This window comes from Atractosteus spatula, chromosome 14, assembly GCF_055471065.1.
Source record: "Atractosteus spatula isolate fAtrSpa1 chromosome 14, fAtrSpa1.hap1, whole genome shotgun sequence".
Classification (NCBI taxonomy): domain Eukaryota; kingdom Metazoa; phylum Chordata; class Actinopteri; order Semionotiformes; family Lepisosteidae; genus Atractosteus; species Atractosteus spatula.
In genome coordinates this window covers 31,779,758-31,802,712 of record NC_142719.1, presented here as the reverse complement: position 1 = coordinate 31,802,712, position 22,955 = coordinate 31,779,758, and the positions used below count along the sequence as shown (strand labels likewise).

General features: G+C 48.7%; 1 protein-coding gene across 1 annotated transcript in view; it reads left to right on the top strand.

Annotated features, from left to right (window-relative positions):
- Nucleotides 1-710: 710 nt before the first annotated feature.
- The window catches only part of dock2 (dedicator of cytokinesis 2), a 68,947-nt gene continuing 46,702 nt past the window's right edge, over nucleotides 711-22,955 (top strand). The window contains exons 1-19 of the mRNA XM_088932534.1: nucleotides 711-792; nucleotides 3,827-3,910; nucleotides 4,408-4,448; nucleotides 7,156-7,211; nucleotides 7,505-7,601; nucleotides 7,836-7,984; nucleotides 8,241-8,376; nucleotides 8,605-8,762; nucleotides 9,053-9,134; nucleotides 9,247-9,382; nucleotides 9,738-9,813; nucleotides 9,916-9,992; nucleotides 10,161-10,411; nucleotides 10,975-11,073; nucleotides 11,161-11,233; nucleotides 11,831-11,934; nucleotides 12,016-12,199; nucleotides 22,523-22,620; nucleotides 22,789-22,878. Of these exons, the coding sequence (XP_088788660.1) occupies nucleotides 750-792; nucleotides 3,827-3,910; nucleotides 4,408-4,448; nucleotides 7,156-7,211; nucleotides 7,505-7,601; nucleotides 7,836-7,984; nucleotides 8,241-8,376; nucleotides 8,605-8,762; nucleotides 9,053-9,134; nucleotides 9,247-9,382; nucleotides 9,738-9,813; nucleotides 9,916-9,992; nucleotides 10,161-10,411; nucleotides 10,975-11,073; nucleotides 11,161-11,233; nucleotides 11,831-11,934; nucleotides 12,016-12,199; nucleotides 22,523-22,620; nucleotides 22,789-22,878 (2,034 nt within the window). The 5' untranslated portion in view covers nucleotides 711-749. The remainder of the gene's footprint in view (nucleotides 793-3,826; nucleotides 3,911-4,407; nucleotides 4,449-7,155; nucleotides 7,212-7,504; nucleotides 7,602-7,835; nucleotides 7,985-8,240; nucleotides 8,377-8,604; nucleotides 8,763-9,052; nucleotides 9,135-9,246; nucleotides 9,383-9,737; nucleotides 9,814-9,915; nucleotides 9,993-10,160; nucleotides 10,412-10,974; nucleotides 11,074-11,160; nucleotides 11,234-11,830; nucleotides 11,935-12,015; nucleotides 12,200-22,522; nucleotides 22,621-22,788; nucleotides 22,879-22,955) is intronic.

The following is a 22,955-nucleotide window of genomic DNA, read 5'->3' as shown; positions in this document are numbered from 1 at the left end:
CTGTGCAGAACCGCGACGGTCACATGCTAACTCAGTGAGGCAGGGGTCCTGGCTCCCCCCTCTTACACTGCCAAGCCAGGGGATTAAACTTCATTGTGAGTAAAAACCATGAGCCTATGACCTCTCTCTCGTCACCTTGGCTCATTGCTGGGTCCTCAGCGATCCAAGCAAGGGCTCAGTTCACCTATCAGTCTTCAAAATAACATATCTGGCACCTGCTTTTATCCAGAGACTGAAGTTTTGCTCGCATTCTGATGGCTGGGCCCTGGACTGGAGAGATGTGAGTGAAGTGCCCCACTCGGGGGGAAGACAGCTGTGCCACATTTGGGATTCGAACCCACCGCCCCTGCATGTATAAATCCAGGGCCCTGACCACACCAAAGCAGATTCACTGGGAAACGAAAGCAATTCCTCAATGCAGTCTCAAAAACCATACAGGTGAGAAAAACAGTGCTGGGGTGGGGGGGGGCTCTCTGTTCTGAGGATCGGGGTGAATCGATCCGCTGTGAAGGCCCTACGGAGGGTGCAGGGAGAGAGACGCAGTGTGTGAGTGTGTGAGGTGGTGGTGGTGGGGGGGGGCAGGGCAGCGATGCAGAGAGACAGACAGAAAGGGAAGGAAGGAGAGGGGGAGGGACCGCGCTTGCAGAAAACACAGAAGTGAGGCTGTGAGAGGCGGAACGGAAACTTGTCAGAGAGAGGGAGCGAGAGAACGAGAGAGGAGAGAGAGGAGGGAGAGGGAGCTCACCAGCATGGCGCCGTGGAGCACCGACACCAGGCAGAGGCTCGGCGTAGGTAAGGCGATCTGGACCGCCGGGGCCAGGTGGGCTTGGCGCCCCCTCGCTCTGACCTCGCGGGTCCGGATCGGATCACAAGACGGGTCCAGGAAGTCCGGCGGCGCTGCCAGACTTCCTTCTCAACAGGATGTGGGCAGGTGTGGGCCAACGGCCCCCGAGGCAGGCTGAGATCGCCCGAGCAGAGAGCCGCCAGCACAGAGCGAGCAGGGGGGCTGCGGGGCAGGAGGGCTGGGGCAGGTTGCGAGGCCTCAGGGCAGATAAGACAAGCTGGAGAAGGGGGGCAGTAATGGCTGTGTCCAGGGCAGAAGGGCTGGGATCAGTCAATCCATCAATCAGTCAATGAGTTCTTTCTGATCACTTTTGGACTGTGAAACTTGAAGAGTGCAGAAGCAGTTGTTTTTGTCAGGTTCCATTTTTGATATGTGTGCCTTTTTGCAAGCATCCAGTGGTCGTCTTCCCTGGAGAAGCAGTCTTGAATGTCTTAAAGCTTGCAGGTGTGTTGCGTTCGCATCAGGAGTGATGCACACAGAGACACACAGAGACCCAGAGACACAGTGCTGCACAGAGACAAAAAGACACAGACATAGAAACACTCAGACAAACAGCGCCGCATAGACACAGTGACACAGAGACACACAAAAAACACTGCGCTGCACAGACAGACACAGAGCTGCACAGAGACACGGAGACACACAGACAGTGCTGCACAGAGACACAGAGACACAGCGCAGCACAGAGACACAACGCTACACAGAGACACAGCGCTACACAGAGACATAGCACTGCACAGAGACACACAGAGACACAGCGCTACACAGAGATACACAGAGACACTGCGCTACACAGAGACACAGCTCTGCACGGATGATACAGCTGGTAATCAGGGGTGCAAATGAGGAGAAAGAGTGGGATTGTTGTGGGAGAAGAGAACAGTTCCAGGGGAATCGAGGTGGGAGAGAGGAGTCTCCAGTATCGGAGTGGTATTAGGGGCACAGAAGGGAACAGTTCCAGGGAAATCCGGGCAGGAGAGTAGTTTTATCAGTCTAGAAGATGCTCCAGACCAGACTACAGCTGGCAGACGGAAGCTGTTTCCTGAAGATAGGGCAGTCTGCATCGCAGTCTGTCACTGTTCCAGTACAGCGCTCAGAGGCTCTGGCCCCAGACGGCACTGACTCCAGCACTCACTGTGGACCAGCAGGCCCGGGACCAGCAGCCTTAGCATCTGTAAACAGTTTCATCGGGAATCCAGCCGGGTCACAAGGGATCTGCTTTAGCATGGCTGGCACGGTGTTTAGTGTGGTTCTGTAATAACTGTGCTTTTACCATGGTCTCACTGAGCTTTACTGCACTGTACTGTTCTTTTACCATGATCTCACTGAGCTTTACTGCACTGCACCGTGCTTTTACCCTGATCTCACTGGGCTTACTGCACTGTACTGTTCTTTTACAATGATCTCACTGAGCTTTACTGCATTGTACTGTTCTTTTACCATGTTCTTACTGAGCTTTACTGCACTGTGCTGTTCTTTTACCATGTTCTCGCTGAGCTTTGATGCACTGTACTAAGCTTTTAACCTGATCTAACTGAACTTTACTGCACTATATTGTGTTTTTACTGTGTTTTCACTGGGTTTTGCTGCACTATACTGTGTTTTTACCATGATCTCACAGGGTTTTACTGCACTGTACTGTGCTGTACCATGATCTCACTGCTTTACTATTTACTATTGCTTTGCTATTGTACTGTACATTCATGGTATACTGCAGTGAAGTTTTACTAGGGTACTGTTCTGCATGTGAATAGGTACACAGCACACACCCTCACAAACTGCAGGTCTGCTGAGCACAGGAAGTGACACCGGAAGTCAGGCAGTGAAGGAGAAAAACAACACACAGCACACAGACTATACTGTATAAAAACAGCACACTGACACTGATCTGACACACACTGCACACTGTCTATATACAGTATACCCAATACACAGACTGTACTGTATAAAGACAGCACACTGACACTGATCTGACACACATTGCACACTGTCTATATACAGTATACCCAATACACAGACTGTACTGTATAAAGACAGAACACTGACACACACTGCACAGTCTCTGTACAGTACAATCAGCACAGACTGTATATAGACAGCACACTGACACTGATCTGACACACACTGCACACTGTCTCTATACAGTATACCCAGCACACAGACTGTACTGTATAAAGACAGCACACTGACACACACTGCACACTGTCTCTATACAGTATACCCAGCACACAGACTGTACTGTATAAAGACAGCACACTGACACACACTGCACACTGTCTCTATACAGTATACCCAGCACACAGACTACTGTATAAAGACAGCACACTGACACACACTGCACACTGTCTCTATACAGTATACCCAGCACACAGACTGTACTGTATAAAGACAGCACACTGACACACACTGCACACTGTCTCTATACAGTATACCCAGCATACAGACTGTACTGTATAAAGACAGCACACTGACACACACTGCACACTGTCTCTATACAGTATACCCAGCACACAGACTACTGTATAAAGACAGCACACTGACACACACTGCACACTGTCTCTATACAGTATACCCAGCACACAGACTGTACTGTATAAAGACAGCACACTGACACACACTGCACACTGTCTCTATACAGTATACCCAGCACACAGACTACTGTATAAAGACAGCACACTGACACACACTGCACACTGTCTCTATACAGTATACCCAGCACACAGACTGTACTGTATAAAGACAGCACACTGACACACACTGCACACTGTCTCTATACAGTATACCCAGCATACAGACTGTACTGTATAAAGACAGCACACTGACACACACTGCACACTGTCTCTATACAGTATACCCAGCACACAGACTACTGTATAAAGACAGCACACTGACACACACTGCACACTGTCTCTATACAGTATACCCAGCACACAGACTACTGTATAAAGACAGCACACTGACACCCTGTGTCCATTGTTTCAGCCACGTATAACTTCACTGGACGAGGGGAGAAGCAGCTGTCTCTGCAGATCGGGGACACTGTGCACATCCAGCAGTCATGCGAGGGTGAGTGTGCCCAGGGTGTGAGAGTGTGTGAGACGGTGAGTGTGCCCAGGGGGTGAGGGTGTGTGTGAGAGGGTGAGTGTGCTCAGCGGCTGGTGGGATGTGTGTGAGAGGGTGAGAGTGTGTGAGAGGGTGAGTGTGCTCAGCGGCTGGTGGGATGTGTGTGAGAGGGTGAGAGTGTGTGAGAGGGTGAGTGCGCTTAGCGGCTGGTGGGATGTGTGTGAGAGGGTGAGAGTGTGTGAGAGGGTGAGTGTGCTCAGCGGTGGGTGGGATGTGTGTGAGAAGGTGAGAGTGTGTGAGAGGGTGAGTGCGCTTAGCAGCTGGTGGGATGTGTGTGAGAGGGTGAGAGTGTGTGAGAGGGTGACTGTGCCTAGCGACCGGTGGGATGTGTGTGAGAGGGTGAGAGTGTGTGAGAGGGTGAGTGTGCCCAGCGACCGGTGGGATGTGTTTTCTTCTCCCACCCTGCAGCCTGACTGATTCTGCCCTCTGTGTTGTCCCAGGCTGGTTCATGGGCTACCTGACCCGGGACAGATCCCAGCAGGTAAGACTCCTCACACTCCCAGCTGAGATTGCCCAGTGTGTGTGCATTGTTATTAACTAATTAATGTGCAGCATGTTGTGAGTTCTAGTTTAGACTATGTAGAGTAACCAAAATCATTTCATGCATTGGTTTTTAGATGAAGTAGAACTAAAAGTCTTCTGGAAAGAGGTCCGGATCAGAGCATGTTTGGTTGTTTATTTTAAAATACACACCTGTCTGGTTTCAGCTAGTCTCCTCCAACACCTTTTGCACCACCTCACAGCACTCTCAACATGTGATGTGTGATGTGTCTGTAGCAAAGTATCACATCTCAGCTGTATTTCATCATCTGTAGGGCTGCACAGAACCTCACAGAGAGATGGTGGTCAGCACTGTTCTCTCACAGCTCTGAGACCCAGCATGGCTGGTTGGGGATCCTTCTGTGTGGAGTTTGCATGCTCTTTCCGTGTCTGTGAAGCTGTTTTCAAGCTGTTCTGGTTTCCTCACAACATGCTGGCTGGTGTAACTGGTATCTCCTAAGTATTTTCTGGGTATTGAAACTCAGTAGCTGGAAGGCCAAGTAGCTGGATTTTGGTTCAGTTTGAGTAGTCAATTAACAATTAACCGAAATATATCCTTAATGTGACATATAAAAGATTTCTCTTTTACAGTTACTTATACAGTAGATCACCTTCAGGTCTGGTTAGAAGTATTGACGACTGGGCAGTTAGTTAGATAATCAGACAGCTGTGTAACTCAGTTGTTAGCTCAGGCTGACCTCCAGGAAGTGAGCTACGCTGCCCTGCTCTGCTGTCTGCACCCTGCGATGGACCCTATCCCATCCCACACCTGTGCTTCCGGACTAGGTTCCAGGTTGCTGAGACCCTCCCTGAGGACACTGCTCCAGGTTTGGTCAGAGTCTAATCCAGGTGTGCAACAGCTGGGCTCACTTCAGTCATCAGTGAGAGGAGGGGGACAGCCTGTACTTTTCAGGGGAGCCAGCAGGGGGCAGCCCATGCCCATTACGGCTGGTGTGAATACCGAGAGAGAGCAGTCACGCTGGGTGGAAGACGTGTGCCCATGTCATCCCTCGGGCAAACTCCCTATTAAACCCCTGGCAGACGCTTCCTGAGCGCCGCCCTGCAGGTGGTACAGCTGCATCTTCTCAGAAGCCTGTAGCAGGTTAACAGGTCGGGGTCCAGATTAAACGAAAAGTTGGACGCACTCGTTTCCGGCCCCCCTGAGACAAGCCCCCGAGAGAGGTTGGAGACGTCTCAGCTTGCAGAGAGGGGAACCGATTAGCCATCCCAGCATGCACCTGGCTCTCCCGGGTCTGACCGGGTTTTGGGGACAGAGGGGAGGCAGGGGGGAAGCTCTTGTTCGTTCGGGGAGAAACGGCCTGGGCGCCAGAGAGGCGACGCCTTCGGAGCCGGCGTGGCTGGACTCTGAAACGGAAGTGTGCTGCGCCGCACCGCACTGGGCAGGGGTGTGTCTCTGCACGTGGTGGAGGCACCAGCTATTTTCAGTCGGGCCCCAGCTTGCCATGTTCCTTATTTCCGCTCATCTCGTCGGCCGGCTCGCCAGTGTCGCAGACGCAGCGGATATGAGCCGAGTCAAAGTGAAAATAAAAGGGGCTCTCTGTTTCGTGGCCTCAGGACTTTCTGTTTCCTATAGCGCTCAGCGCCCTGTCTGCCCAGAGTGGGAGACAGGAGAGGGCTCTGCTGGGGCTCTGCTGGGTCAGGGTGGGCAGAGCAGTGCCTCAGAGCCAGCCTCCAGCCCAGGGGAGAGTGGGCAGCCAGCAGTGTGGCTGAGGGGGGGAGGTCTCTATTCACTGCTTACCTGTATGATCTAGGATAGATTTGAAAGTTCTTTTATGTGTTTTTAAAGCTCTAAACGGCCTAGCACCTGTGTACTTTGCTGAATGACTGTCTTGATATGTTCCTATATGTGACCTGAGATCTGCAAATTCTGGCCTTCTGCAACTACCACGTGTGAAAAACAGAAATAGTGCAGAGGCAGCTTTTTGTGTTTGTGCTTCTAAATGACAGAACACACAACCACGGTTTATTAGGCAGTCGAGCTCGGTACATGGTTTTAAAAAACATTTGAAAACATATCTTTTTCATTGAGCTGTTAGTTAAATTAGTTCTTTGTTTTTTGTGTTTGTCTTTCTATTTTATTGATTTTTCTTTTATTGTTCTTATTTTATTACAACTTTCTTAATTTTCTTTTTCTTCTTCAAGCATAAATCAACATTTTATTGCTTTACTGTATTACTGTGTTTTCCTTTAAGACTGAAGGTATCTTAATTTTAAGATTTTATATTTATACTTGGTTTGTAAAGCACTTTGAGCTGCTATTTGTATGAAAGGTGCTCTATAAATAAAGTTTATTATTATTTATTATTGTTATCTGCTGCAGTGTGCAATTTCCCCTGATCCTCTAGGGTGAGACTCCCCAGGAGTTAGAGGTCAGTGGCAGGCAGCAGGGAGGCTGGGAGACTCAGCTCCCAGACTGCTGGTCTGTGACAACACTGTCCCACAGAGTGAGTCTCCAGCTGGAGGTCAGGGGTCAAGGGGCAGCAAGTCTGAGCAGTGCAGATCTCAGACTGCTGGGGTGTGACAGCACTGTCCTGTCCCACATAGTGAGCCTCCAGCCCAGGGGTCAGGTGAGGGACTCTGAGGTTGGTGTCCAGGACGCTGGGTAACCCTGTCCTCTCTCTCCACAGGGTGTGTTCCCTGCCAGCTACATCCATCTGAAGGAGGTGATCATTGAGAAGCGGGGGTGAGCATCATCGAGAAACACAGCCTGGGGCTGCACGGGTCATGACTTAATCATGTGTCCAGAGTGACAGGATGGCTATTACATACTTTTCAGTGTATAGTAACTGATAACCTGCCAGTAAATAAGCCCCCTGCACCCCCTGACACATCCTAACTAAAAACACAACTAAAATCCAGCCTGGACTCTGCCCTTTATCCTGTAACCTTTACCCTTTAACCCCTCACCCTTATCCCTGTTGTTTGGCTTGGTGGGCAATGCTGTTGCTTTACCCTAAAGCTCTTCTCCGCCTGTAGGGGGCAGGAGGTTGTAACCTCTGCAGAGATGCCCCTGGTCCAGGAGGTGACCACCACCCTGCGCGAATGGGGCAGCATCTGGAAACAGCTGTATGTGGTAAGGGTTTCTCTCCTCGTCTGGACATCTCAGTAGTGGCCTGCATCATCGCCAAGTGATAAAGCAGCTTCTGCTTGCAATGAGAGAGCACTGTCTACGCGGATTCTCATCAGGGACTTCATCAAGTTCCTGGGACCTCAGCTGTGATGGTGACAGACAGGAAGTGACAGCGGTATGGACCCATGTCTGACCTCTAACCCCTGACCCTTGACCCCTGTCTCCATGCCTCCCCAGGCCAATAAGAAGGAGAAGGTGAAGCAGGTGCGGCGGTTGCTATGGGAACTGGTGGAGTGGCGCTCCCAGCTGCTGTCCGGCACGCTGCCCAAGGACGAGTTCAAGGAGCTCAAGCAGAAGGTCACCTCCAAGATCGACTACGGCAACAAGTACGCCCCGCTCCTGTCTCACCCCCACACTCCTGTCTCACCCCCACTCTACTGTCTCACCCCAAAACTCCTGTTTCACCCCCACTCTACTGTCTCACTCCCTCACTCCTGTCTCACCCCACTCTACTGTCTCACCCCAAAACTCCTGTCTCCCTCCTGTTCCCCTGTTTCTCTGTTCCTCTCTGCCTCTTCCTCTGTCTCAGCAGTGCAGCAGGTGAGGTGTTTCCTGTTGTTCCCGACTCTCTCTGTCCACCAGGATCCTGGACCTGGACCTGGTCGTGCGAGATGAGGACGGGAACATCCTGGACCCAGATCGCACGAGTGTCATCAGCCTGTTCCGCGCCCACGAGGAGGCCACAGCCAAGATCAATGAACGCATCAAGGAGGAGATGGTACCAGAGCGCCACCTACAGGCCACAGGGCCCACTGCACTGAGACTCTGATTCTGAGGCTCACTGAGGCACACTGACACACTGACACACACTGACACACTGAAGCACTGAGGCTCACTGACACACTGAAGCACCTAATACAGGAACAAAACACAAAAACTAGTTTCACTTTTCATGGAGACCTTATTTCTGTCTTTCTCTCTCCCTCTCTCTCTTTCTCACTCCCAGTCCAACATTCAGGCAGATCACTCAGGAATCTCCGCACGGATCCAGTCCTCTCCCACACACAGCCTGTACGTCTTCGTCCGGAACTTTGTGTGCCGGATTGGGGAGGACTCGGAGCTCTTCATGTCCCTGTATGACCCCCAGAAACTGGCCATCATCAGGTCAGCACGCTGTCCTGTCTGTCTGTGTGACTGTCTGTCTGTCAGTGGGGCCTGTGTGTGCGTGTGTGTGGCCTGTGTGTGTGTGTCTGTGTGTTGGTGTGTCTGTGTGCCAGTGTCAGGGATCTGTCTGTCTGTCAGTGTGGCCTGTGTGTGTGTGTCTGTGTGTTGGTGTGTCTGTGTGCCAGTATCAGGGATCTGTCTGTCTGTCAGGGGGCTTGTCTCCCTACACGTGTCTGTTTCTCGGTGTCTCTCTCACCACGACCCTCTGTCTCCTCCACACCTCTCGGCAGTGAGAACTACCTGGTGCGCTGGGGCAGCCGCGGCTTCCCCAAAGAGATCGACATGCTGAACAACCTGAAGGTCGTCTTTACTGTGAGTCAACACCAGGGGGCGACACACACACATGCACCCCACAGACCCCTCCTCACACACACTCCCCAGCGAGAGTGAGAGAGTGAGACAGGTGTGGCGCTGTCTCTGTCAGGACCTGGGGAACAAGGACCTGAACCGAGAGAAGATCTACCTCATCTGCCAGATCGTCAGGGTGGGCCGCATGGAGCTGAAGGACAGCAACACCAAGAAGTGCACCCAGGGGCTGAGGAGACCCTTCGGGGTGGCAGGTGAGAGGGGCAGTGGGCAGCAGGGCAGGGGGGTGACTAACCTGGGGGTGTTGACTGTGGGGTAAGAAGATGGGGTTGTTGACTGTGGGATAATAACCTGGGGTTGTTGATGACTGTGGGATAATAGCTTGGGGTTGATGACTGTGGGGTAATAAGATGGGGTTGTTGTTGACTGTGGGGTAATAAGACGGGGTTGTTGATGACTGTGGGATAATAACCTGGGGTTGTTGTTGACTGTGGGGTAATAAGATGGGGGTGTTGACTGGGGGGTAATAAGATGGGGTTGTTGTTGACTGTGGGGTAATACCCTGGGGGTGTTGATAATGGCTCCCCCCTGTGTCTGTCTCCCTGGCAGTGATGGACATCAGTGACATCATCAAGGGGAAGGCAGAGAGTGACGAGGAGAAGCAGTACTTCATCCCCTTCCACCCGTAGGTCCCCCTCCTCCCCGCTGGCACGCAGACAGTCCACGCTCCCGCCCTCCGACTGACGCACACTCGTGTCTCCCTGTCACCCCGTCTCTCTCCCTGCAGGGTTGTGGCTGAGAGTGACTTCCTCCACACTCTGCTGAACAAGGTCACAGCATCGCGAGGGGACAGTGGAGGACAAGGTACAGGACTGACCCCCATCAGCTCCCTTTATCGTCTCTCTCCCTGTCCTCACCCCTTTCTCTCTCCCTGTCCTCGCCCCTTTCTCTCCCTGTTCTCACCCCTCTCTCTCTGTCCTCACCCTCCTCTCTCTCTCTGTCCTCACCCTCTCTCCCTGTCCCACTCTGCAGGCCTGTGGGTGACGATGAAAGCTCTGGTGGGCGATATTGTCCAGATCCGGAAGGATTATCCTCATCTGGTGGACCGGACCACAGTGGTGGCTCGGAAGCTGGGCTTCCCGGAGATCATCATGCCAGGAGACGTGCGGAACGACATCTACATCACGCTGCAGGGCGGCGACTTCGACAAGTACAACAAGACCACGCAGAAGAACGTGGAGGTCATCATGTGGGTGTGTGACGAGGAAGGCAAGGTCGTTCCGGTGAGCGCCGTCCGACTTGTCAACACACCCAGGATCAGTGATCAGTGAGGAAGGCATTGTGTCATCGAGGCAGTAGGAGTATCACTGTGGCAGAGTGCGGTGAGCTTGTGAGAGACAGCATCAGCGAGTGTGTGAGGCAGTTAGTGAGTGTGTGAGGAGGTCAGCGAGTTTGTTGAGCAGTCAGTGAGTGTGTGAGGCAGTCAGTGAGTGTGTGAGGAGGTCAGTGAGTTTGTTGAGCAGTCAGTGAGTGTGTGAGGCAGTCAGTGAGTGTGTGAGGAGGTCAGTGAGTTTGTTGAGCAGTCAGTGAGTGTGTGAGGAGGTCAGTGAGTTTGTTGAGCAGTCAGTGAGTGTGTGAGGCAGTCAGTGAGTGTGTGAGGAGGTCAGTGAGTTTGTTGAGCAGTCAGTGAGTGTGTGAGGAGGACAGTAAGTGTGCGAGGTGGTCAGTGAGTGTGTGAGGAGGTCAGTGAGTGTGTAAGGAGGACTGTAAGTGTGCAAGGTGGTCAGTCAGCACAACAGTCATTCCTTCAGGGTCTCTCACGGTGCTCCTCTCTGTGTCACTGCAGAATGCGATCTGTCTGGGAGCAGGAGACCGGCCTGTGAACGAGTACAGGTCTGTCATTTACTACCAGGTCAAACAGCCTCGCTGGATGGAAATCTTCAAGGTGGGAGAGAAATTCTTGTTCTTCTCCAGACCTCGGTGTGCACTGCAGACTGGGACTGACCCTGTGATTCTCTCCTCCACCCACCAGGTGGCGATACCCTTGGAGGAGATGCAGAGGATCCACCTGCGTTTCATGTTCCGTCACCGATCCTCCCAGGAGTGTGAGTTCTGAGCTCTGCATTACTCTCCCTCTTCCCTCTTCCTCTCTTGGTCCCTCTGCTCTCTCCATCTCAGTGTCACTCACCCAAATTCCCATACTAAATCACCTCATCTCTCTCTCCTGGTGAAGGGTCAGGTGCGGAGTGAGACGTCACTCTCATGAGCTCTCCATCTCCCTCCTGGTGAAGGGTCAGGTGTGGAGTGAGACGTCACTCTCATGAGCTCTCCATCTCCCTCCTGGTGAAGGGTCAGGTGCAGAGTGAGACGTCACTCTCGTGAGCTCTCCATTTCTCTCTCCTGGTGAAGGGTCAGGTGCAGAGTGAGACGTCACTCTCGTGAGCTCTCCATCTCTCTCTCCTGGTGAAGGGTCAGGTGTGGAGTGAGACGTCACTCTCGTGAGCTCTCCATCTCTCTCTCCTGGAGAAGGGTCAGGTGTGGAGTGAGACGTCACTCTCGTGAGCTCTCCATCTCTCTCTCCTGGTGAAGGGTCAGGTGCAGAGTGAGACGTCACTCTCGTGAGCTCTCCATCTCTCTCTCCTGGTGAAGGGTCAGGTGTGGAGTGAGACGTCACTCTCATGAGCTCCCCATCTCTCTCCTAGCGAAGGACAAGAGTGAGAAGAACTTCGCCATGGCGTTTGTCCGGCTCATGAAGGAAGATGGCACCGTGCTGCAGGACGGCCTGCACGACCTCGTGGTCTTCAAGGTCAGCGGAGGTCACGACCCCTGACTCCGAAGCGAGCGGGACTCGAGTGAAGAAACCGCCTGACCCTCTGTCTCCCCACAGGGCGACAGTAAGCGAATGGAGGACGTCGGCTGCTATCTCCAGATGCCTTCCACACGCCACCAGACTGAGCACAAGGGGGCAGGGCTGAGCCGCAGCTCCAGCAGTGCAGGGGGGCTGTCCATAAGTTCACGGGACACCTTCACCATCTCCACACTGGTGTGCTCTACAAAGCTGACACAGAACGGTCAGTCCCTCTCAGTGCAGTGGACTGTAGTGTCCAGTCAGTGTGTCTGTATGAACCCCTCTCTCTCAGTGCAGTGTTAATGGACTGGAGTGTCCAGTCAGTGTGTCTATATTAACCTGTCTCTCTCAGTGCAGTGTTAATGTACTGGAGTGTCCAGTCAGTCAGTGTGTCTGTATTAACCCCTCTCTCGCAGTGCAGTGTTAATGTACTGTAGTGTCCAGTCAGTGTGTCTGTATTAACCCCTCTCTCTCAGTGCAGTGTTAATGTACTGTAGTGTCCAGTCAGTGTGTCTGTATTAACCCCTCTCTCTCAGTGCAGTGTTAATGTACTGTAGTGTCAGTTCAGTTAAGTCTGTATTATCCCCTTCTCTCGCAGTGCAGTGTTAATGTACTGTAGTGTACCAGTCAAGTTCTGTATTTAACCCCTCTCTCTCAGTGCAGTGTTAATGTACTGTAGTGTCTCAGTCAGTGTGTCTGTATTAACCCCTCTCTCTCAGTGCAGTGTTAATGTACTGTAGTGTCCAGTCAGTCAGTGTGTCTGTATTAACCTCTCTTTCTCTCAGTGCAGTGTTAATGGACTGTAGTGTCCAGTCAGTCAGTGTGTCTGTATTAACCTCTCTTTCTCTCAGTGCAGTGTTAATGTACTGTAGTGTCCAGTCAGTCAGTGTGTCTGTATTAACCTCTCTTTCTCTCAGTGCAGTGTTAATGGACTGTAGTGTCCAGTCAGTCAGTGTGTCTGTATTAACCTCTCTTTCTCTCAGTGCAGTGTTAATGGACTGTAGTGTCCAGTCAGTCAGTGTGTCTGTATTAACCTCTCTTTCTCTCAGTGCAGTGTTAATGTACTGTAGTGTCCAGTCAGTCAGTGTGTCTGTATTAACCTCTCTTTCTCTCAGTGCAGTGTTAATGTACTGTAGTGTCCAGTCAGTCAGTGTGTCTGTATTAACCTCTCTTTCTCCAGTGCAGTGTTAATGTACTGTAGTGTCCAGTCAGTCAGTGTGTCTGTATTAACCCCTCTCTCTCAGTGCAGTGTTAATGGACTGTAGTGTCCAGTCAGTCAGTGTGTCTGTATTAACCTCTCTTTCTCTCAGTGCAGTGTTAATGACTGTAGTGTCCAGTCAGTCAGTGTGTCTGTATTAACCCTCTCTTTCTCTCAGTGCAGTGTTAATGGACTGTAGTGTCCAGTCAGTCAGTGTGTCTGTATTAACCTCTCTTTCTCTCAGTGCAGTGTTAATGTACTGTAGTGTCCAGTCAGTCAGTGTGTCTGTATTAACCTCTCTTTCTCTCAGTGCAGTGTTAATGGACTGTAGTGTCCAGTCAGTCAGTGTGTCTGTATTAACCTTCTCTTTCTCCTCAGTGCAGTGTTAATGGACTGTAGTGTCCAGTCAGTCAGTGTGTCTGTATTAACCTCTCTTTCTCTCAGTGCAGTGTTAATGTACTGTAGTGTCCAGTCAGTCAGTGTGTCTGTATTAACCTCTCTTTCTCTCAGTGCAGTGTTAATGGACTGTAGTGTCCAGTCAGTCAGTGTGTCTGTATTAACCTCTCTTTCTCTCAGTGCAGTGTTAATGGACTGTAGTGTCCAGTCAGTCAGTGTGTCTGTATTAACCTCTCTTTCTCTCAGTGCAGTGTTAATGGACTGTAGTGTCCAGTCAGTCAGTGTGTCTGTATTAACCTCTCTTTCTCTCAGTGCAGTGTTAATGGACTGTAGTGTCCAGTCAGTCAGTGTGTCTGTATTAACCTCTCTTTCTCTCAGTGCAGTGTTAATGTACTGTAGTGTCCAGTCAGTCAGTGTGTCTGTATTAACCCTCTCTTTCTCTCAGTGCAGTGTTAATGGACTGTAGTGTCCAGTCAGTCAGTGTGTCTGTATTAACCTCTCTTTCTCTCAGTGCAGTGTTAATGGACTGTAGTGTCCAGTCAGTCAGTGTGTCTGTATTACCTCTCTTTCTCTCAGTGCAGTGTTAATGGACTGTAGTGTCCAGTCAGTCAGTGTGTCTGTATTAACCTCTCTTTCTCTCAGTGCAGTGTTAATGGACTGTAGTGTCCAGTCAGTCAGTGTGTCTGTATTAACCTCTCTTTCTCTCAGTGCAGTGTTAATGACTGTAGTGTCCAGTCAGTCAGTGTGTCTGTATTAACCCTCTCTTTCTCTCAGTGCAGTGTTAATGGACTGTAGTGTCCAGTCAGTCAGTGTGTCTGTATTAACCTCTCTTTCTCTCAGTGCAGTGTTAATGTACTGTAGTGTCCAGTCAGTCAGTGTGTCTGTATTAACCCTCTTTCTCTCAGTGCAGTGTTAATGGACTGTAGTGTCCAGTCAGTCAGTGTGTCTGTATTAACCTCTCTTTCTCTCAGTGCAGTGTTAATGGACTGTAGTGTCCAGTCAGTCAGTGTGTCTGTATTAACCTCTCTTTCCTCAGTGCAGTGTTAATGGACTGTAGTGTCCAGTCAGTCAGTGTGTCTGTATTAACCTCTCTTTCTCTCAGTGCAGTGTTAATGGACTGTAGTGTCCAGTCAGTCAGTGTGTCTGTATTAACCTCTCTTTCTCTCAGTGCAGTGTTAATGGACTGTAGTGTCCAGTCAGTCAGTGTGTCTGTATTAACCTCTCTTTCTCTCAGTGCAGTGTTAATGGACTGTAGTGTCCAGTCAGTCAGTGTGTCTGTATTAACCTCTCTTTCTCTCAGTGCAGTGTTAATGTACTGTAGTGTCCAGTCAGTCAGTGTGTCTGTATTAACCTCTCTTTCTCTCAGTGCAGTGTTAATGGACTGTAGTGTCCAGTCAGTCAGTGTGTCTGTATTAACCTCTCTTTCTCTCAGTGCAGTGTTAATGTACTGTAGTGTCCAGTCAGTCAGTGTGTCTGTATTAACCTCTTTTTCTCAGTGCAGTGTTAATGGACTGTAGTGTCCAGTCAGTCAGTGTGTCTGTATTAACCTCTCTTTCTCTCAGTGCAGTGTTAATGGACTGTAGTGTCCAGTCAGTCAGTGTGTCTGTATTAACCTCTCTTTCTCTCAGTGCAGTGTTAATGACTGTAGTGTCCAGTCAGTCAGTGTGTCTGTATTAACCTCTCTTTCTCTCAGTGCAGTGTTAATGTACTGTAGTGTCCAGTCAGTCAGTGTGTCTGTATTAACCTCTCTTTCTCTCAGTGCAGTGTTAATGGACTGTAGTGTCCAGTCAGTCAGTGTGTCTGTATTAACCTCTCTTTCTCTCAGTGCAGTGTTAATGACTGTAGTGTCCAGTCAGTCAGTGTGTCTGTATTAACCTCTCTTTCTCTCAGTGCAGTGTTAATGGACTGTAGTGTCCAGTCAGTCAGTGTGTCTGTATTAACCTCTCTTTCTCTCAGTGCAGTGTTAATGGACTGTAGTGTCCAGTCAGTCAGTGTGTCTGTATTAACCTCTCTTTCTCTCAGTGCAGTGTTAATGGACTGTAGTGTCCAGTCAGTCAGTGTGTCTGTATTAACCTCTCTTTCTCTCAGTGCAGTGTTAATGGACTGTAGTGTCCAGTCAGTCAGTGTGTCTGTATTAACCTCTCTTTCTCTCAGTGCAGTGTTAATGTACTGTAGTGTCCAGTCAGTCAGTGTGTCTGTATTAACCTCTCTTTCTCTCAGTGCAGTGTTAATGGACTGTAGTGTCCAGTCAGTCAGTGTGTCTGTATTAACCTCTCTTTCTCTCAGTGCAGTGTTATGGACTGTAGTGTCCAGTCAGTCAGTGTGTCTGTATTAACCTCTCTTTCTCTCAGTGCAGTGTTAATGGACTGTAGTGTCCAGTCAGTCAGTGTGTCTGTATTAACCTCTCTTTCTCTCAGTGCAGTGTTAATGTACTGTAGTGTCCAGTCAGTCAGTGTGTCTGTATTAACCTCTCTTTCTCTCAGTGCAGTGTTAATGGACTGTAGTGTCCAGTCAGTCAGTGTGTCTGTATTAACCTCTCTTTCTCTCAGTGCAGTGTTAATGGACTGTAGTGTCCAGTCAGTCAGTGTGTCTGTATTAAACCTCTCTTTCTCTCAGTGCAGTGTTAATGGACTGTAGTGTCCAGTCAGTGTGTCTGTATTAACCTCTCTTTCTCTCAGTGCAGTGTTAATGGACTGTAGTGTCCAGTCAGTCAGTGTGTCTGTATTAACCTCTCTTTCTCTCAGTGCAGTGTTAATGGACTGTAGTGTCCAGTCAGTCAGTGTGTCTGTATTAACCTCTCTTTCTCTCAGTGCAGTGTTAATGGACTGTAGTGTCCAGTCAGTGTGTCTGTATTAACCTCTCTTTCTCTCAGTGCAGTGTTAATGGACTGTAGTGTCCAGTCAGTCAGTGTGTCTGTATTAACCTCTCTTTCTCTCAGTGCAGTGTTAATGGACTGTAGTGTCCAGTCAGTCAGTGTGTCTGTATTAACCCCTCTCTCTCAGTGCAGTGTTAATGTACTGTAGTGTCCAGTCAGTCAGTGTGTCTGTATTAACCCCTCTCTCTCAGTGCAGTGTTAATGGACTGTAGTGTCCAGTCAGTCAGTGTGTCTGTATTAACCTCTCTTTCTCTCAGTGCAGTGTTAATGGACTGTAGTGTCCAGTCAGTCAGTGTGTCTGTATTAACCTCTCTTTCTCTCAGTGCAGTGTTAATGTACTGTAGTGTCCAGTCAGTCAGTGTGTCTGTATTAACCCCTCTCTCTCAGTGCAGTGTTAATGGACTGTAGTGTCCAGTCAGTCAGTGTGTCTGTATTAACCTCTCTTTCTCTCAGTGCAGTGTTAATGGACTGTAGTGTCCAGTCAGTGTGTCTGTATTAACCTCTCTTTCTCTCAGTGCAGTGTTAATGGACTGTAGTGTCCAGTCAGTCAGTGTGTCTGTATTAACCTCTCTTTCTCTCAGTGCAGTGTTAATGGACTGTAGTGTCCAGTCAGTCAGTGTGTCTGTATTAACCTCTCTTTCTCTCAGTGCAGTGTTAATGTACTGTAGTGTCCAGTCAGTCAGTGTGTCTGTATTAACCTCTCTTTCTCTCAGTGCAGTGTTAATGGACTGTAGTGTCCAGTCAGTCAGTGTGTCTGTATTAACCCCTCTCTCTCAGTGCAGTGTTAATGTACTGTAGTGTCCAGTCAGTCAGTGTGTCTGTATTAACCCCTCTCTCTCAGTGCAGTGTTAATGGACTGTAGTGTCCAGTCAGTCAGTGTGTCTGTATTAACCTCTCTTTCTCTCAGTGCAGTGTTAATGTACTGTAGTGTCCAGTCAGTCAGTGTGTCTGTATTAACCTCTCTTTCTCTCAGTGCAGTGTTAATGGACTGGAGTGTCCAGTCAGTCAGTGTGTCTGTATTAACCTCTCTTTCTCTCAGTGCAGTGTTAATGGACTGTAGTGTCCAGTCAGTCAGTGTGTCTGTATTAACCCCTCTTTCTCTCAGTGCAGTGTTAATGGACTGTAGTGTCCAGTCAGTCAGTGTGTCTGTATTAACCTCTCTTTCTCTCAGTGCAGTGTTAATGGACTGTAGTGTCCAGTCAGTCAGTGTGTCTGTATTAACCTCTCTTTCTCTCAGTGCAGTGTTAATGGACTGTAGTGTCCAGTCAGTCAGTGTGTCTGTATTAACCTCTCTTTCTCTCAGTGCAGTGTTAATGGACTGTAGTGTCCAGTCAGTCAGTGTGTCTGTATTAACCTCTCTTTCTCTCAGTGCAGTGTTAATGGACTGTAGTGTCCAGTCAGTCAGTGTGTCTGTATTAACCTCTCTTTCTCTCAGTGCAGTGTTAATGGACTGTAGTGTCCAGTCAGTCAGTGTGTCTGTATTAACCTCTCTTTCTCTCAGTGCAGTGTTAATGGACTGTAGTGTCCAGTCAGTCAGTGTGTCTGTATTAACCTCTCTTTCTCTCAGTGCAGTGTTAATGGACTGTAGTGTCCAGTCAGTGTGTCTGTATTAACCTCTCTTTCTCTCAGTGCAGTGTTAATGGACTGTAGTGTCCAGTCAGTCAGTGTGTCTGTATTAACCTCTCTTTCTCTCAGTGCAGTGTTAATGGACTGTAGTGTCCAGTCAGTCAGTGTGTCTGTATTAACCTCTCTTTCTCTCAGTGCAGTGTTAATGGACTGTAGTGTCCAGTCAGTCAGTGTGTCTGTATTAACCTCTCTTTCTCTCAGTGCAGTGTTAATGGACTGTAGTGTCCAGTCAGTGTGTCTGTATTAACCTCTCTTTCTCTCAGTGCAGTGTTAATGGACTGTAGTGTCCAGTCAGTCAGTGTGTCTGTATTAACCTCTCTTTCTCTCAGTGCAGTGTTAATGGACTGTAGTGTCCAGTCAGTCAGTGTGTCTGTATTAACCCCTCTCTCTCAGTGCAGTGTTAATGTACTGTAGTGTCCAGTCAGTCAGTGTGTCTGTATTAACCCCTCTCTCTCAGTGCAGTGTTAATGGACTGTAGTGTCCAGTCAGTCAGTGTGTCTGTATTAACCTCTCTTTCTCTCAGTGCAGTGTTAATGGACTGTAGTGTCCAGTCAGTCAGTGTGTCTGTATTAACCTCTCTTTCTCTCAGTGCAGTGTTAATGTACTGTAGTGTCCAGTCAGTCAGTGTGTCTGTATTAACCCCTCTCTCTCAGTGCAGTGTTAATGGACTGTAGTGTCCAGTCAGTCAGTGTGTCTGTATTAACCTCTCTTTCTCTCAGTGCAGTGTTAATGGACTGTAGTGTCCAGTCAGTGTGTCTGTATTAACCTCTCTTTCTCTCAGTGCAGTGTTAATGGACTGTAGTGTCCAGTCAGTCAGTGTGTCTGTATTAACCTCTCTTTCTCTCAGTGCAGTGTTAATGGACTGTAGTGTCCAGTCAGTCAGTGTGTCTGTATTAACCTCTCTTTCTCTCAGTGCAGTGTTAATGTACTGTAGTGTCCAGTCAGTCAGTGTGTCTGTATTAACCTCTCTTTCTCTCAGTGCAGTGTTAATGGACTGTAGTGTCCAGTCAGTCAGTGTGTCTGTATTAACCCCTCTCTCTCAGTGCAGTGTTAATGTACTGTAGTGTCCAGTCAGTCAGTGTGTCTGTATTAACCCCTCTCTCTCAGTGCAGTGTTAATGGACTGTAGTGTCCAGTCAGTCAGTGTGTCTGTATTAACCTCTCTTTCTCTCAGTGCAGTGTTAATGTACTGTAGTGTCCAGTCAGTCAGTGTGTCTGTATTAACCTCTCTTTCTCTCAGTGCAGTGTTAATGGACTGGAGTGTCCAGTCAGTCAGTGTGTCTGTATTAACCTCTCTTTCTCTCAGTGCAGTGTTAATGGACTGTAGTGTCCAGTCAGTCAGTGTGTCTGTATTAACCCCTCTTTCTCTCAGTGCAGTGTTAATGGACTGTAGTGTCCAGTCAGTCAGTGTGTCTGTATTAACCTCTCTTTCTCTCAGTGCAGTGTTAATGGACTGTAGTGTCCAGTCAGTCAGTGTGTCTGTATTAACCTCTCTTTCTCTCAGTGCAGTGTTAATGGACTGTAGTGTCCAGTCAGTCAGTGTGTCTGTATTAACCTCTCTTTCTCTCAGTGCAGTGTTAATGGACTGTAGTGTCCAGTCAGTCAGTGTGTCTGTATTAACCTCTCTTTCTCTCAGTGCAGTGTTAATGGACTGTAGTGTCCAGTCAGTCAGTGTGTCTGTATTAACCTCTCTTTCTCTCAGTGCAGTGTTAATGGACTGGAGTGTCCAGTCAGTCAGTGTGTCTGTATTAACCCCTCTCTCTCAGTGCAGTGTTAATGGACTGTAGTGTCCAGTCAGTCAGTGTGTCTGTATTAACCTCTCTTTCTCTCAGTGCAGTGTTAATGGACTGTAGTGTCCAGTCAGTCAGTGTGTCTGTATTAACCTCTCTTTCTCTCAGTGCAGTGTTAATGTACTGTAGTGTCCAGTCAGTCAGTGTGTCTGTATTAACCTCTCTTTCTCTCAGTGCAGTGTTAATGGACTGTAGTGTCCAGTCAGTCAGTGTGTCTGTATTAACCTCTCTTTCTCTCAGTGCAGTGTTAATGGACTGTAGTGTCCAGTCAGTCAGTGTGTCTGTATTAACCTCTCTTTCTCTCAGTGCAGTGTTAATGGACTGGAGTGTCCAGTCAGTCAGTGTGTCTGTATTAACCCCTCTCTCTCAGTGCAGTGTTAATGGACTGTAGTGTCCAGTCAGTCAGTGTGTCTGTATTAACCTCTCTTTCTCTCAGTGCAGTGTTAATGGACTGTAGTGTCCAGTCAGTCAGTGTGTCTGTATTAACCTCTCTTTCTCTCAGTGCAGTGTTAATGGACTGTAGTGTCCAGTCAGTCAGTGTGTCTGTATTAACCTCTCTTTCTCTCAGTGCAGTGTTAATGGACTGTAGTGTCCAGTCAGTCAGTGTGTCTGTATTAACCTCTCTTTCTCTCAGTGCAGTGTTAATGGACTGTAGTGTCCAGTCAGTCAGTGTGTCTGTATTAACCTCTCTTTCTCTCAGTGCAGTGTTAATGTACTGTAGTGTCCAGTCAGTCAGTGTGTCTGTATTAACCTCTCTTTCTCTCAGTGCAGTGTTAATGGACTGTAGTGTCCAGTCAGTCAGTGTGTCTGTATTAACCTCTCTTTCTCTCAGTGCAGTGTTAATGGACTGTAGTGTCCAGTCAGTCAGTGTGTCTGTATTAACCTCTCTTTCTCTCAGTGCAGTGTTAATGGACTGGAGTGTCCAGTCAGTCAGTGTGTCTGTATTAACCCCTCTCTCTCAGTGCAGTGTTAATGGACTGTAGTGTCCAGTCAGTCAGTGTGTCTGTATTAACCTCTCTTTCTCTCAGTGCAGTGTTAATGGACTGTAGTGTCCAGTCAGTCAGTGTGTCTGTATTAACCTCTCTTTCTCTCAGTGCAGTGTTAATGGACTGTAGTGTCCAGTCAGTCAGTGTGTCTGTATTAACCTCTCTTTCTCTCAGTGCAGTGTTAATGGACTGTAGTGTCCAGTCAGTCAGTGTGTCTGTATTAACCTCTCTTTCTCTCAGTGCAGTGTTAATGGACTGTAGTGTCCAGTCAGTCAGTGTGTCTGTATTAACCTCTCTTTCTCTCAGTGCAGTGTTAATGGACTGTAGTGTCCAGTCAGTCAGTGTGTCTGTATTAACCCCTCTCTCTCAGTGCAGTGTTAATGGACTGTAGTGTCCAGTCAGTCAGTGTGTCTGTATTAACCTCTCTTTCTCTCAGTGCAGTGTTAATGGACTGTAGTGTCCAGTCAGTCAGTGTGTCTGTATTAACCTCTCTTTCTCTCAGTGCAGTGTTAATGGACTGTAGTGTCCAGTCAGTCAGTGTGTCTGTATTAACCTCTCTTTCTCTCAGTGCAGTGTTAATGGACTGTAGTGTCCAGTCAGTCAGTGTGTCTGTATTAACCTCTCTTTCTCTCAGTGCAGTGTTAATGGACTGTAGTGTCCAGTCAGTCAGTGTGTCTGTATTAACCCCTCTCTCTCAGTGCAGTGTTAATGGACTGTAGTGTCCAGTCAGTGTGTCTGTATTAACCTCTCTTTCTCTCAGTGCAGTGTTAATGGACTGTAGTGTCCAGTCAGTCAGTGTGTCTGTATTAACCTCTCTTTCTCTCAGTGCAGTGTTAATGGACTGTAGTGTCCAGTCAGTCAGTGTGTCTGTATTAACCTCTCTTTCTCTCAGTGCAGTGTTAATGGACTGTAGTGTCCAGTCAGTCAGTGTGTCAGTATTAACCTCTCTTTCTCTCAGTGCAGTGTTAATGGACTGTAGTGTCCAGTCAGTCAGTGTGTCTGTATTAACCTCTCTTTCTCTCAGTGCAGTGTTAATGTACTGTAGTGTCCAGTCAGTCAGTGTGTCTGTATTAACCTCTCTTTCTCTCAGTGCAGTGTTAATGGACTGTAGTGTCCAGTCAGTCAGTGTGTCTGTATTAACCTCTCTTTCTCTCAGTGCAGTGTTAATGTACTGTAGTGTCCAGTCAGTGTGTCTGTATTAACCTCTCTTTCTCTCAGTGCAGTGTTAATGGACTGTAGTGTCCAGTCAGTCAGTGTGTCTGTATTAACCTCTCTTTCTCTCAGTGCAGTGTTAATGTACTGTAGTGTCCAGTCAGTCAGTGTGTCTGTATTAACCTCTCTTTCTCTCAGTGCAGTGTTAATGGACTGTAGTGTCCAGTCAGTCAGTGTGTCTGTATTAACCTCTCTTTCTCTCAGTGCAGTGTTAATGTACTGTAGTGTCCAGTCAGTGTGTCTGTATTAACCTCTCTTTCTCTCAGTGCAGTGTTAATGTACTGTAGTGTCCAGTCAGTCAGTGTGTCTGTATTAACCTCTCTTTCTCTCAGTGCAGTGTTAATGGACTGTAGTGTCCAGTCAGTCAGTGTGTCTGTATTAACCTCTCTTTCTCTCAGTGCAGTGTTAATGGACTGGAGTGTCCAGTCAGTCAGTGTGTCTGTATTAACCCCTCTTTCTCTCAGTGGGTCTGTTGGGGTTGTTGAAATGGAGGACCAGACCAGAGCTGCTGAAAGAGAACCTGGAGAAACTGAAGATCATTGATGGGGAGGAAGTGGTCAAGGTGGGAGACCGTCTGTCTCTGTGTGTGATCACATCCCTTCACCTGTCCCTGTCTGTCTGTGTGCTCAAGCTCCTGTTTCTCTATCATAATAATAATAATTATAATAATAACAACAAGAAGATGATGGCAGTGCTCATCACACCCCTGTGCTCCTCTGTCTCTGTGCAGTTCCTGCAGGACACGCTGGACGCCCTGTTCAATATCATGATGGAGCACTCGCAGACCGACGATTACGACATTCTGGTTTTTGACGCCCTGGTGAGTCTGTGTTCCTTTCTCGCTGCAGCACAGTGGTCTGTGAATCACAGGTCCTTTCTGTTCCTGCCAGTGTGGCT